Source organism: Sphaerodactylus townsendi, linkage group LG09 (genome assembly GCF_021028975.2).
Source record: "Sphaerodactylus townsendi isolate TG3544 linkage group LG09, MPM_Stown_v2.3, whole genome shotgun sequence".
NCBI classification, from domain to species: Eukaryota; Metazoa; Chordata; class Lepidosauria; order Squamata; family Sphaerodactylidae; genus Sphaerodactylus; species Sphaerodactylus townsendi.
In genome coordinates this window covers 60,814,512-60,828,334 of record NC_059433.1, presented here as the reverse complement: position 1 = coordinate 60,828,334, position 13,823 = coordinate 60,814,512, and the positions used below count along the sequence as shown (strand labels likewise).

Below are 13,823 nucleotides of genomic sequence, written 5' to 3'. Positions count from 1 at the left end.
ATTTGGTCTTCTTCCTGTACCTCTCAACCAAAGGTGTGCCTGGTATACCAGACTACTATTGGAGGAAGGATGTCACCGGACCACGCAGAACTGTTTATCTCAAGGTATCAGACATTCTTGAGCGAGGGTGCACAAAGAGAAGCAGCCTGTTTCCTTTCCTTCAAGTCTACACCCCATTCTCTGCATTCTGCCTTCCCCCGCAAAAAAGACCAACTATTACTCATTTATGAACTATCCACAAGGGTGGGGGGAAGTACTATAACAACCCTTATTTGTATCCTTAACTTAAAAAAAAAAGTAGATAAAATCCAAAATGCATTTTCCTAGCATTAGCAGTTCTTCAAATAAAATACAGCCTGACCTTGATCTTCCACAGCGAAGGGAATTTGGAGGTCTGGGATGCTACGCAGAGATCCAAAAACACTTGTTCTTCTGGAATGGAGCCTTCCAGACTTCAACAGAATTGTGCCAACAAAAACTTTACCTAGGATTGCTGCCAGGATGTATATTATTTTTAATGATAATGTTTTTGTGGTTTTCCTGTTGCTGTATCTCATAACTTACCATTACAGTTTATTGAATGGTGCATGCCATCCTTAGTGTCTCCTGAAAAATTACTTCAATGATAAATTTAAAAATGCTACACGACATCTAACCAGATGCAATTTGTTCATGTTGTGTACTTCGGTAAAATGTTATGGCACATCTATTTGTCACATCTAACACTATACATTTCTCACACTGAAACCGTTGATATTGAAGACGCACACACAATAACAACAGTTTTCTTCTTTAAAAAAGGGGAAAAGTCTAGTGGTTCTTTTTGGCAACCTGAAAATTTGCTCATTCAAAGATGAAAATTAGCAAGATCCTTAAGTGTGAGTATGACTCAAATACAGTTCCAAAAACATAATAAAAAACTTTTGTAACATTACATCAGCATTACTCATCTTGGAGGCATTTTTAAAAAAATGAACATAAGCCAATAGGGCTGGCCAGGTTAAATGCTGCTACATAAATAAAACATAGATGGATTCTGTCAAATTAGATGGCTGCCAGTGTAACTCTAAGCATACTAGTTGAAACCAAGACTTTGATATGGATTAAACTAAGGATAATCTAGTGCAGCACTGAATTTTTGCATCCAAGTACCTTTAAAACAAGAAACAGGCCTTTGAAGGTTATAAAAATCCCCTTGAAAATACAAACAAACCCTGCCCCATGGCCTACCAGTTGTTTGTGTCTCTTTGCTGCTTCAATAGCAGTGATATTGTAGCATGTCAAAATCATGTGCTGTACTTGATGACATCACAGCACCTTAGTCAATCATATGTCATTATTCCAGTTATGTCACTGAGGACAAAGCCCTTGAACTACTTTTCTTCTTCTCAGTTGCTAAAAGCTCCCTGCCTCGCTATACTACATTGACGGCTTCTATTCTGGGGCAGTGCTATTCAGCAAGACTTTCACTTGACCCAGTTCTAGTCTCATAGGAAAATTGCAGCAGAATATGAAAGGGGATGCACATCCTTGCCTATATTATGGTCTGATGGAAAGTGCTGTCAAGTCAACACTGACTTTTGGTGACCCTGTAGAATCTTCAAGGCAAGAGACATTCAGAGGTGATTTGCTATCCCCTGCCTCTGTGTGGACTATAAGACTTCTGAGAAAACTATGAGGGGGGCCCAAGGTCACCCAACAGGCTTCATGTAGAAGAATGGGGATGAAACTTAGTTTCCAGATTACACTCTGCTGCTCTTAATCAGTACACCATGACTGGCTCTACATTCTGGTACAACTAGTCAATTCTAAGTCATTAGATAGGGCAAAGAAGCAGTGATCCAGATGCTTTGGCAACAGGATGCATGCATCCTTCTTCCTTCTGCAAAAGCTCGAGACAACCTAAATAGTGGCTGAAGGCCATGGCTCAGAAGACAAAAAGCAAAACTAACTCCACTGTGCCAAAATTTTTCAGCATACAGAAAGCAGCCCAATGACTCAGATGGGTAGAAATATCCACTGGCTATCTCCTTCTTGCTCCTCCCCTAGATCAAACTTTCCATTTTTAGCTGCTCTGACACTAGGTTAAACTAGGGCTGGCCACCTTTTTCAGTATTTTTTGGATTCAACTTTAAAAGATCTTAAAATTTTCAGGAAAAGCAAAAAAAAGGTGACTTTAGCTTTCTTGACTTTCTCAAAAATATTAGTACTGCGCAGCTGAATGAAGATATTGGCTTACCTGACTGTCTGTATTCAGCTGTGCGGGGGTCAGGGATAGAGGGAGAGAAAACTGCACCCGGGGCACAATCTCCCCGCATGCACCCTGCCCATGCCCTGCCCTGCCCCGATCCACCCACACTCACACCCTGCCCACGCCCTGGTTTTGGGAGGGGGGGTCTGGGGCGATTTTCCGCCTTCTCGTGATGCCAATGGCGTGCACCCGGTGTGCAGCATCTCCCCCTGCCCTGTTGTAGCTTTGCCGCTGTTGGGACTGCCCTGCTATGTGTGAAGCCAGAACTGGCTTGACAAGCAGCAAGGAAAAGTTGCCGGGGGGGATTGGGAATCCTGCCCCACCCCACCAGCAACTCTGATGGTCACCTTTCCACGTGGTTTGTTTTCAAGGTTTTTTCCCATTCGTCTTTACCAAATGGCCACCACTAGTAAAAGCTTACTAAACAATTTTCATAATCATATAACAAAAATATTTTCACACAGGTCCTTTCCTCACAGCAGAAATAAAACATTCTGCCGACGTTTTAGAAAGAACGGTTTTGGCATTTTGTGTTCCCACAGCATGGAGAACACAAGTGTTGCCAGCCAAAACAATTCTTTTTTCCTGCCTGCTGGCCAATGGAGCTCTGGTCAGTTTCACAATTCCACCCACCATTTTGTCGGCTGCTGCAGAGACTTTCCTGCCTCTGCCATTTGGTAAAGGTTTTCCATGGAGATTTCCTCTGCTTGCACTCATCTGCACACAATTTCCGTGTAAAAAGTAGATGAATAAAGTTTGTTTTGCCTAGGGATCCCATGCACATATTATTTTTTCTTTTTTGTTTTGAAGGGTGTGGTCATATTGCAGCTTCTCTAATTGTGACATCGTAGCATTACAGACATCCCTTTCAAAACAAAAAAGGAAAAACAACATGTGCACAGGATCACTAGACAAAACAAACTTTATTCATCTACTTTTAACACAGAAATCACACACAGATGAGCTGCAAACAGAGGAAATCTCCATGGGGAACCTTCACAGAGAATCTGCTGCAGCAAACAAAATGGCAGTGCAAATGGTGAAAATGGCAGGAGAAATAAAGCATTTCCTGCCTGCTTTTGTTTGCTAAGCAGGCAGGAAACATCTTCAGCCTGGGTTTCGGGGGGTGGGGGGGAAATGGCTAGTTTAGCAATTTTTGAAAAAAACAGGTTGAGAGAAATGAAACGTTCTGAAGACATTTTGGGGAGAGAGCTGAGGGAAATTCTTCCCCAAAAGGTTTTTTTTTTAAAAAAAACCTCAACACATTTTATTTCTGCTGTGCAGAAATCACCATTTAAAAATATTATGGAAGAGCCATGTTACAATTAGCCAAACCTTCCCACCTCAACCTGTTCAAAGCCTAACTAAAAGCCTAACTAAAAGATATTTTAAAATATTTGTGAAACACCAGTCTTGTTTAAATCACTCATCTTTTTCAAATGTATCATAGAAACAACAAATATTAAAGTTTGTTATGGAGAAGGGTCCCCTGATATCACAACTGCTGAATTTTTAAAAACAACATCCAGGATCAGATGGCTGTAATTTAACATGGAAGAAAATGACACTTCAACCACCAAGGGAGAAAATTCCAGGGTTAAATGTTCAAGTTACATCTTCTCCACAGGAAGATTGCTTTGCTGTCTGAACTGGGGTTTTTTTTGGGGGGGGGGCAATATTTCCCAGAAGACCTTGGATTTCTTTTCATTCTTTCCTCAAGACAAGCTGAAAACATTCCTTGCCACAGAAAGCAGCCCTTCAGCACATTTGCTGGCAGCTTGTCTTCAATTTGTCTCACTTCTTTCTACAGAACTCTTAACCTGTTCACCGTTAATACAAAATAATCCATGTGGGTCTCTCTTTTGCAGCCACTGAAGAAATAGGATGCCAAGAATATAAGACAACCAGATAGGTGGGGAGAGACATATTCAACTTTTGCTTTTTAACTTCAAGGTAGAAAGTTCAAATGTTTCATGTTTGTCTGAATACATTTCACAGTATACACCCGTTTTCAGGTTCATTGAACTTTTGTCTTTCTCATAACATAAAATCTTGGGAAAGAATGAATGGGGGGGAGGGGGGCTGACACTGCAGTGGCAAGCTCCTTCTCTAATTTGTACATGTTCATTTGAAAGTGTGCAACTACAGGTATACAAATGGATACATGAAGGCACTCTACCTGTGACCAGGAACCCTACATTTTCAGCATTCCCAATTATGCAAAGAGTTATCTAGGCAGCTATCTCTGCATGTGTGTGAGAGCCCTTTAGACTTCAAGTGAACAACTTCAGTCTCCACAAAATGATTAAAGATCTTTACAAAATATAAAATGTTACATGTTCCATATTCTTAATGCTTGTCCTACTTCAATTGACCTTTTCCCCCTGTTCATCACTATTTATGGCTTAATATTCTACGTGCACTGTGGAATGCAAACCAGAGTTTCAGTCTGGCTTGAAGCTAACTACAGTTAAAACATACTCAGCTTGGTACATGCTATTGTTAGTCCTGAAAATGGAACATAAATCTGAGTGAACAGGTAAGGAGAAGCATGTGGCCCAAGACAGAATACATACAGATAAGAAGAGGAGAACATGAGCCTGTGACCCATTTCCAGTTTCTTAAACTCATTTAGAGATCAGGATAAGGATGCTAGCCTCCAAGTGAAACCTGGAGATCCCACTGGAATTACAGCTCATCTCCATATTACATAGATTAGTTCTCCTGGAGAAAATGGGTGGAAGGTGGACTCTATAGAACTGTACCCCATGAAGAAGAAGAAGAAGAAGAAGAAGAAGAAGAGTTGGATTTATATCCCCCTTTCTCTCCTTTAAGGGGCTGACAATCTCCTTTCCCTCCCACCCCCCACCCCCCCAACCAACACCCTGTAAGGTAGGTGGGGCTGAGAGAGCTCAGAAGAACTGTGACTAGCCCATGGTCACCCAGCTGGCATGTTTGGGGTGCACATCTGAATTCCCCAGATAAGCCTGAACAGCTCAAGTTGCAGAGCGGGGAATCAAACCTGGTTCCTCCAGATTAGAGTACACCTGCTCTTAACCACTACACCACTGCTGCTCCCAAGGCCTCTGTAGAATTGTGTTCCACTAAGGCGATGTGACATTGCTTTCAGGTTTTCCTGGTAGTGTGATGTGATACACATGATGCCCATTCCCCCATGCTCTCTCATTTTCTTACAGGTGCCAACCATTGGCTGGCAATTCTTGTATTATAGTGTTTATGTTGCCAGAGAAGGATCTGGAAGACTCAGATTCAAATCCCCACTTAGACTAATTACATGCCATTGTGATGATAAACAGAGGAGAGGACAGAGTGAGTTCTCATTGGGGAGGAAAAAGTAAAATAAAATTTTAAAATTGTCAATTTATGTAACAATGTCATTCCAATACAGAGAAGGGTTAGGTAGCAGCACAAATTATCACTGTATCAGTAATAAAAAGCTTAACTTACACATGCTGAGAAGCATTTGGGTAGAACTCAGAGAACTGTGGTGCGGAGTCTTCTGGGCCGTGGGGAGCAGCGTGGCTGATCACCATCATTATAGGTCTATGGGGATATATCCTCTTAGACATTTTGAAATAATTAATGCTGTCATTAGTGATTAAGTCAGTGAAATAGTCCTGCAACAAAACATTCAACAAAGAACATTTGCCAGGTATATCATGTAGTAGGCTGGCCACAATATATTGCTTTGTTTTGCTATGATGAATTATAAACTACTGTAATTTCAATCAAGCCCTAGTTGCTGTGTTTGGGTTGAAGACAGACCCAATTCCAGACAGAGCCAGAATTGTGATCCTGTTCCAAAGTCAGTTCTGTGCCCAGATGAACAGCTGTGTTCTGGGAAAGTCTGAATAAAAGGATAGAAAAGTAAAAATCAGACTAAAGGCAGAAGCTAACCAAAAGATAAATGGAAATGTTACTACTATAATAATTGAACAACCAGTCTGAAAGCGCACGATTTCAGCGCACTAAGGCAGTGATTGGAGGGCTGAAATGGGATTAAGTTTGTGGATAGAGTTGTCACCTCCAGGTTGGGTAATTCCTTCAAATTCAGGAAGAAAACCTGTAAAGGGCAGTGTTTGGGGATGTAGCTCCGCAGGGTGTAATGCCATAGAGTTCTGCCTCTGAATCTACAGTTTTCCCCAGAGCAACTGATCTCTGTATTCTGGAGATCAGCTATAATTATAGGAGAAAGAGCGGCTGAGATTTACCATTGCAGCCCGGGAGTGGGGCAGGCTCAGACCCAGCATCTAGCCCAGCATGGGGTTGGGCTGCCCAGCTGCTGGCATGAGCGAGTGACGTGCATGGAGGAGGCAGGGCCACAGTCTTATATGGGCAGGCAGGGCCATCCCGTACCTGTTCTCACCAGAGTGCCGATGGCTTCTCCCTTTCTTGTGGGTCTGAGTTTTTTGTTGTTGGCATTCTGTTTACGGTGATAGTTGTTATTTGCATTTCATCTGTCACAGCCTGGCGGGTTGCGCATGTGACCAATCCATTTAGGGGAGGAGGAGCCTGCATGCAGGCCCTCCCCATTTGGTGTGAGCCTCCATAAGAAGCCTGGGGGGGGGGGGTGAAGCGAGGCTGTGAACCACATGGCCAGGCATGGGCTGCTGGTGGCTTGCACCCACTGGCAGCAAGTGGAGTTCATCCAGAGGTCATAATCCAGATGGTTCCCACTATCTTGCTGTTCTGGGCATTGGTGTTTCCCCCCATGCATTGGGCTGGAGGAAGGCATTACTGGAGAACAGCAGATGTGCTGCCCAGTGGTCACTGGAGGACAGCAGACATGCTGCCCAGTGCTGGATCTATCCCCTATGTTGCGCCTCTGCTTCCTTTTGCCAGCACACCAATAAAACAACTGCGGCCAATTTTTCCCCACACAATGGGTGTCTCCTTCTGAACCCTCGGATCCCTTCCTCCCCTCCTCGGGCAGCAACTCCAGGTCATGCCTACAGGTTGGCAACCCTGCTCTGAGGTTCAAGTCTGACATGTTATTTGCAGATAATATATAAATAAAACAGCACTCCCTGTCACAAATATACACCTAGAAGTCATTGCAACCTTTTTGGAAAATGTTAGAAACTGAACACATAAGCCACTGCCAACACCTCAATCATCAGCTTTTTTTTTACTGTATGTAACACATCTAAATCAGACTTATATTGTATACTTAGAAAATAGTATAAAAAGGTATTTCAAATGGTTATATAAAATTATTATAAATAGTAAACATTTGGGCATAGTTGGGCAATTAGGGCAATTGAGAATTTCTTTCAAAAACAACTTAAATCGGTGTAGCTGGTAAACAAGTGAACTCTTGCCAATGAACTGGCTTGATGTAGAAACAATTCTGAGAAATCATTCTGAGTTTTCATATTTTTAGCAAATGGAAATCTGCAAGAGCAAGAAAAGCAGAGAGAAACATACAGAAAAATATGAAAACTCAGAATTAAACCACCTTCCACTTTTCAGCATTAGTTTTGGCCCAAAGAACTGGTGAGAGTTCCACTGAGTAGTCCCAAGACAATATGTGTAATTCAACATAAGTTCAAACATAACTAATCAAGACCATTATGTGGATACAAAACATAAGCAGCTGCAAAAGCAAGACTTGAAAAGGACAGGGTTTGTTACTGACTTTGGAATTTAGGGACTAAATAGGCAAACTATTCTCTAAACATCATTCAAAACATGTTTGGGGACTGACATGAGGAAATTAAAGGAAGTTTAAAGAATTGCTTCAGGGATACCTGAAGGGAAAAGAACCTGGCTAGAACTTCAGGATTTGTACTCTTTGGTTGGTGACATATTGATTTAAAATATTTATATGCTGCCTTCATGCCTGACAACACCTTGTAAGGCAGCTCACAAAATCAAGATATAAAATAAGTTTGTTTTAAAGTGGCAGTGACAAAGAAAAGCATGGGGAAACTCAAAAATATGTTATTCCCTAGTCTTGTATTTCTGATGCTACTACTCCAACTTTAAAGTTCTGTAATAATTCCACTCAAGCGAAGAAGTGTGCTAGTGCCACCTAGCACCCAAGGGTGGGAAGGAAGAACTTGATGTGATTTTCCTGAGATGGAAAATTTTCCTCATCCAGCCAGATGCAGTTATCAGCACTCGCTTCTTCCCAACCTTCTGGTTACCACTGAATGCATCGGCAAGCGCTGCTGCTGGTGAACTAGCCATTTCGCAGGATTGAAATACTTCTGCTGCTTCTGCTCTGTTATGTATGCACTCTTGCATGTTCCTGTGGTGCCAAGATGCCACAAATGTAAAAGATACACATGCATGGGAAGTTTTCCCCATAGGAAATTAAAACTTTATTTATTTCATAAATACATCAACAGATTCACCAAAAGCAATCAGAGTTGCTTGGTATCTAGCCAAAAATATACCAAGAAAAACTTATAGCTACATCCAATTCTGCAATTAATGGCAAATATGTCAGATGAACTGCTATATTAAGCATCTTTTTGACAGTTTGAAATGTTTTTCCTAACTAGCAACACAACAACCTTCCATTGGTTATCACTCCTTTCAACTTTTTCCATTTCAGGTTACGGAAAAACTGTGTGCTATACAAGGTTCTTCACATTATATAGCACATATACAAATCATGAGGAAATCCAAACCTTGACTGCTACAGAATCTTCACTTAACTAAAACTGAATGTTAATTAATAACAGTAGTTTGCTAATAAGAAGAGAATGTAATTATTACAGTGGTGGGAATGAGAAATATCTATTTTAAATTGCCAGTTGAAAGACTCACTGCATAGGCCACATAGTTCAGATGCAGGATGTACAGAATCTTCCATGAGCAACATCTGGAAGAAATTTCTTACTGTACATAAATGATTTGCAAGATTTGGGACTGAAAAAATGCTATGGATCTCACAAATAGCACAATGAGAGGTTGACCACAGCATATTCTCATTGAAACTGACAAAACTGATTCAATCAAAAATGCCACTCTGTATCTAGTCTGTATATATGTCTCAGCAATACACTGCTAGTTCAATAAGACAAAGAGATTTTTAAAAAATCATTTTGAAAATGGAGGGGGAGGAAGAGGAGAAAATGCCTGAATGGGAGGTTGACAAATATTCAGGGCACAGATAAGGGCCAGGAGGTTGCATAAAATGGAAGCAAACCCTCCCCCCTACTGGAGCAGGCACCATTATTTGAACAGAAACATGTTGTCCACCTTCTCCCCACAAAGAACCAAATGTTTTTGGCCAAATTAGAACGGTAGTGACACACAATGATTATTGCAGCAGTCCCTTATCAATTTCCTCCTGAAAAAGCAACTTTCCTTGTCAATTTCACTCACTGTTAACTGTGAACACAGTGTTTTTTTCGCCTTAATGTTACCTTGCTAATTCAAGATGAAATTGATAAAACTAATACAACCAACCTGGCTTGCATCTGTGCCCAAACATTATAATACTAATGTGATATGACAAAGAGAAATTTTTTTTTTTCAAAAATGGAAGATGAGGGGATGAAAAATGGGTGAAGGAAAATTGAGTAACTACACAGGTATTTGGTGCAGTAAAAAAATAAAGACCGTATCTACACGATTGCATGCCCAACACAAGCTGGCTTGAAACCAGATTTTAAACACCATATTGCTCTGAAAGCGCTCAGCCCTGCTTGGGGTGGCAATGTAATCTGAGGCCATCTGAATGGCAGGCCAAGAAAGGGCCTTTTTGGTCATGGTGCGGAAATTCGGGAGCACCCTTACTCAGAGAGATTTCTCTCTCTCTCTCTCTCTCTCTCTCTCTCTCTTAATTGTTGTCTGTTACCAGAGGGTAAAATCTTTTTTTGTTTTGTTTAGTATTCTCCCCGCTAACTATTACTGGCCCTTCTTCCTGGTTCTGTTGTTATGCGTGTTTATAAGTTTGATTGAATTGTTGAAATATTTTTATATAAATATTTTAAATGTTGTTTAATTTTTGCCATCTTGAACACCATATTTGGGTGGAAAGGTGGTAAATGTTTTTAATAAATAAAATAAATATGCGTTTTATGTGCTTTAGCCACATGGTTTCAAAGGGAGACGGGAAATGTAAATTACAACAGTCTTGTATTCTGTATATGTAACCCCCATGCCCAGAATGGGTTGGCCCAGAATGGGTTGACCCAGAAAGGGGTGGAGTCTGAAGGGAAGCAGAATGCTGCAGAACTCAGAGCTCTTTGCAGAAGAACAAGGCTACCAGACTCGGACCTTGATTTCTATAAGCCCTTAACACCTTGTTAAGGTAATTGCAATATTGTTGGAAACTACTGGGAAGGTAGTTGTTGTTTTGCTGTGTTGTAAATGTTGGAGTTTATTGTTTCAGGGTTTCTTTTGTGGTTGTAATGGGTGAGAGTTCTCCTGGAGACCTTCATCATGTTGCAACCTGTTCATCAAGCCCTTGGAGTCTTCAGGAGCCAGCCAACTTGCAAAGAAGATTTGGACTTGGCAATATCAGTAGACTGTAAATAGAAGGACTTGAAATGCAACCTGAACAGGACCTTGAATTGTAACGTTAAATGTTGATGTTTTAAAAGTGTTAATTGTAAAGAAAAGTAAACCATTTTGTTGTTTAAAAATTGTTGTTGCAACTCATTCCAAGTACTGCCCCACAGAACCCACAAGCTGAGGTTACATATACTTTTACTGAGAGGGAAAAAGAGACTTGGACCATATATCTGTTTCCTAAGAAACTAAACATAGCGCCTTGAAAAGCACAAGCAGCATTCCTATTGGTAGTAGTGGTAAGCACACTTAGAAAGAGGAATGAGAGAATAAAACTTACTGTGTTGCCAACTGCCACTGAAATAACATTTCTAAAACTTGCATAGTCAGTTACACCTCTGATAGCCCTGATTGGGCAGAAGCCCCAACTTGTCCAACTTGTCCTGTTGGGCAGACGCCCCAACTTGCCCCAACCACTTTCTGCAACCAGCAGACAGGCAGTAGGGAAGTTGTCCGTGGGTGCCATGGACCGCTGCCTTGCATGGCTGACATCACCTGATACAACAGACATATCTACACAGTACCTTTTCATATTCAAATCCATGCTTCTCTTTGAGTCCATTGCGACAAATGGTATAATTGTAGAAACGAGAGTTCTTGATTAATCCAACCCATTCTCGCCAACCAGGAGGAATGTAGCTGCCATTGTATTCATTGAGGTATTTTCCAAAAAAAGCTGTGAGAAGAAGCAGCGTACAGTTTAGGTTATTTGAAATCCCTCAGTTCTAAGTCTTTGGTCTAGGTTATGGACACAATCCCTAAATTAATAAAATTTTGTATTATAGAACTTAGTGAGACTTAAAAGCATCTGAATTTTCTACCATTTCAAATCAGCTAAACTTTATTTGGAATATATGTCTGTTATATACATATATAGATGTATATATTTGGATGCCCTCTCTATCTGAGGCCTGACAGGTGACAATCCAAGAAAGGGCCTTCTCAGTCATGGCACCAAAACTGTGAAATTCCCTTCCCAGAAAGATTTGTCTGTCTCCATCTATCTTTGTCTTTCAGTAGGGGAAGAAGACTTTGTTGTTTCTCTGGCCTTTTCTTATTGCTTCTCCTCATTTGTGTTAATTGCTGCATATATGTACAGTTTTAAATGTGGTTTTGAATGTCTTTTAAACTAACTGCCTTGCTGGTCTTAATTGGATGTAAAGACAGGATACCTAATGATTTCAATAGAAAAATAAATATTTCCTATTGAAATAGTTTAACCCACTTCTATGCCAGACCTCCCCTCTTCCTGCATCCTAATAAAATCTCAGTTACCACACGCTGAAATATTCATCACTACAATCACAATGAACAAGTCAAAGGTAACAGGCTAGCAACTGGGGGTGCGGCAAACTTTAAAATTCAAACAAACAACTGAGATCAAGATTAATCTATTTGTCAAAGAAAAAAAAATCAACCTCACAAGTACATCACTCTATATTAAATAACAAACTAAAACCCTTCTGTGATGGACCTTCTGTGGCATATAAAAACTCCATTGCGTATAATGCTACTTCAATACTAGGAGTGTGCAGAGGCAGAAAAACCTGAATATGAATGGTTAATTTCTCACATAGCCTGTGTGTGTGAGTGACATGGTGAGATGGGTGAAATTTAGAAGTCAGTCAGAGATTCTGACAGGATGATTGGTTGGACTTCTTGCATTCAGACATGTTTACTGTCTATGTATGAACCTATTTTGTTGACAAGAAAAGGGTATTCTGGAAAAAAGATCCTGCTCTAACCAAAGAGGAGAATGAACTTTCATGGAAAGAAGAATTCCTAGTGTAGGGGTGAGCCCGCGAACCCAGCAGAACCGTAGAAGGAGCGCCAGGCATGCCGGTGCCGGCTACGGCCTTCTGGGCGCACACGCTCCCCCAACCCCCGTTCCCCCGTGAGTCACAGGTCATGAGATGCCTGACTCACGGTCACCAGATGTCCCAGACAAAGGGACAAAGAGGCTTCTGCCCTCAGGTGTGGATTAGACCCAGACATGGATGCTTCCTCCTGCACGTAGTAGCCCGATGAGATCATGCATCACATGATGATCTCCCGCTCTCCCGCCTCCCGGTCCGCCCACATCGCCCCCCCCTCTTGTAAACCCTAATAAAAGGAGGCAGAGCCTAGCACACGGCAGAGTTGCCAGGATCACGGAATCCCGCGCTTCCTGCCGCTGGCACTCTCCACCAGATGGAATCTCCACGTCTCGTCTCTTCCTTGGGGCCTCGTGGGCAAGACTACACCTAGCCCAGGTTTTAAAAACAGAACTAGTCATTTCCTGAACTGTATGTGTAAAGTAGGGGGAGCTGGCTGAGTAAGAGAAATGGTGCCAAAGAGAAACCCAACCCCTATCCAGGAATTTGAACTTTGTGTGGGAGAAGAACTCCCATCCTTAGTTTATCCTCCAGTTTGGGTCATTCTGAAGGGGAAAGGGAAATTGGGTGAATAGCCCATTCCTTCTAGATTTTAGACACCAGAGTTTACACATGAAGCTTTGTGTGCAAGTCTGAATCAAAGTTGTATAACTTCCTGAAAGTCTATCTTATTTCAAAAAATTTAGACATCTGTAACAAACTGAAAACAGCCAATGCTATCTGAGCTGTACCAACAGGAACATCTTACTTGCTGCAAAGATGGCCAGACTTTTAATATGACCAAATTACAATTTCCTATCTTACAAACTATCTCAAAGCTCAAATGCAGAGTTCACTTTTGCTGTCATACCAAAAAATGATTGTAATGTAAAGTAGTATATTGAACAAGATCATTGTCTGGGGTGCAAACTAACATTTTGTACTAGATTTCAAGAGTTTCCACCAGTTGCACTGTTTTAACAGTTTCCACTTGTTTGATATTTGGTTCATAAAATCTACCTACATGTTCCAACTGGCTGCAACTCTAAAGTTTTTGACTTGCTCGTGTCTGAGTACTATTCATGATGGCCTGCAGGCAACTTTATATATTTAGAAACAGAAGCAAGGAGAACTAGTAAGTCATTTCTGTTTGTACAATTAATAGAATA

At 41.2% G+C, this 13,823-nt stretch overlaps 1 protein-coding gene across 8 annotated transcripts in view; it reads right to left on the bottom strand.

Annotated features, from left to right (window-relative positions):
• SULF1 (sulfatase 1) overlaps window positions 1-13,823 on the bottom strand; it is a 111,352-nt gene that overhangs the window by 32,149 nt on the left and 65,380 nt on the right. For all 8 annotated transcript variants that reach the window (XM_048507152.1, XM_048507156.1, XM_048507160.1 and 5 more), the window contains 2 exons: window positions 11,326-11,477; window positions 5,720-5,889 (listed from right to left, as the gene is read on the bottom strand). In XM_048507152.1, the coding sequence (XP_048363109.1) occupies window positions 5,720-5,889; window positions 11,326-11,477 (322 nt within the window). The remainder of the gene's footprint in view (window positions 1-5,719; window positions 5,890-11,325; window positions 11,478-13,823) is intronic.